Source organism: Sinocyclocheilus rhinocerous, unplaced genomic scaffold (assembly GCF_001515625.1).
Source record: "Sinocyclocheilus rhinocerous isolate Xijiao unplaced genomic scaffold, SAMN03320098_v1.1 scaffold5672, whole genome shotgun sequence".
Taxonomy (NCBI): domain Eukaryota; kingdom Metazoa; phylum Chordata; class Actinopteri; order Cypriniformes; family Cyprinidae; genus Sinocyclocheilus; species Sinocyclocheilus rhinocerous.
The window spans coordinates 43,842-45,157 of NW_015636356.1; the positions used below are offsets into that span (position 1 = coordinate 43,842).

Genomic DNA, 1,316 nt, shown 5'->3' on the forward strand with positions numbered 1-1,316 from the left:
TTATAAAAGCAATAAGCCCCGTGAAGCCGTGGTTTACAGTGAATTAATAACAGCTATAAATCCACTTTTTGCGATGCATGCAACATTTAATGTCATGGATTTAAGACTTTCTGCTCAAATTTAAAAACCTTTTAGGCCTTAAATTTGTGAAAACGTAACGCAAGTAAATTAAAAACGCGTCTGAACTGATTAAAACACAGTGTTTCGTTGAGGAAACCCGTGAGAGCTCCAGGTTCATCCCAGCGGCTCAGAGAGGTGTAGTTCACGTCTCAGATGCATGATGGGAATGCAGAACGTCACATAACATCATGTGTGAGAGTAAAAAAAGCTTGTGCTGTTCAGAATAAAGCTAATTCCAGTTGAAATCACATTGATGTGTGATATGTTTAGTTTCACGATGTTGCAAAGATATAATGCAAATGGTTCTAGTTTGAGCCACGTTTGGCAGATGTGAGTTAATCACTTCAAACTAAACTAAAATACACTTCATTCTTCACCAAACGTTTCCGCAGAAAAACATGCTGCTAAAATCTAAACCAGAGAAAATATTAGTGCAAACAAACAACAGAAAGGTAAAGAGAGGCCCGTTCACACCGAGAACAATAACTACAACAGTATTCAGGATTAAAAGACTATTAATCTTCAGTAATATTATAGATTAAACAGCACTGACACTAATAATCATAACTGATGAATGTTCTTGTTTATTTCTGGGAAGCTGCTTTGAATCGGTCTGTACTGTAGAAAGTGCTGTAGAAATACACGTGACTTGATTCTAATTGAAAAAAAATAATTGAAGCTGATTCCTATCGTTCCTCTGTGTTGCTATCGTTATAATTGTAGTGTGGAGTGATTATTAAAACTAATTAAACTATCGTTAGAGTTATCGTTCCTGCTGTGAACGGACCTTTACAATAGTGTTAGTGATAAAGAGAGAGAAACTCAACTCATGCGCGTTATAACGTCTATCTCTAGATTAACTAGCTACTAATTGCTACTCTACTGTGGTTTAATGATTTTTTTCATTACTCTGATGATGATGATGATGTTTACCGCGTGAACGTTTGTTCTTTTGCCTGATTTCTTCACTTTGCCAATATAAATGTCGTTGTTGTCGTGCAGATGGAAAGCCTGTCATTTTGAGTTTGGATGATTCTTCTTCTTCTTCTTCTCATCATCATCATCATCGCTTAAGAAGAGCAACGGAAACATTCCCAGAATGCATCCGATAGTGATGCCGATGGCTTTACCCTGAAAACACACACACACACACACATTCCTGTGCAGTCTCACACACACCTGTGCACACTCACACA

The 1,316-nt window shown here is 37.2% G+C and overlaps 1 protein-coding gene across 1 annotated transcript in view; it reads right to left on the minus strand.

The window, feature by feature from the left end:
* tmem65 (transmembrane protein 65) overlaps nucleotides 1–1,316 on the minus strand; it is a 13,940-nt gene continuing 12,624 nt past the window's right edge. The window contains exon 8 of the mRNA XM_016562329.1: nucleotides 1–1,251. Coding sequence (XP_016417815.1) covers nucleotides 1,135–1,251 — 117 coding nt within the window. The 3' untranslated portion in view covers nucleotides 1–1,134. The remainder of the gene's footprint in view (nucleotides 1,252–1,316) is intronic.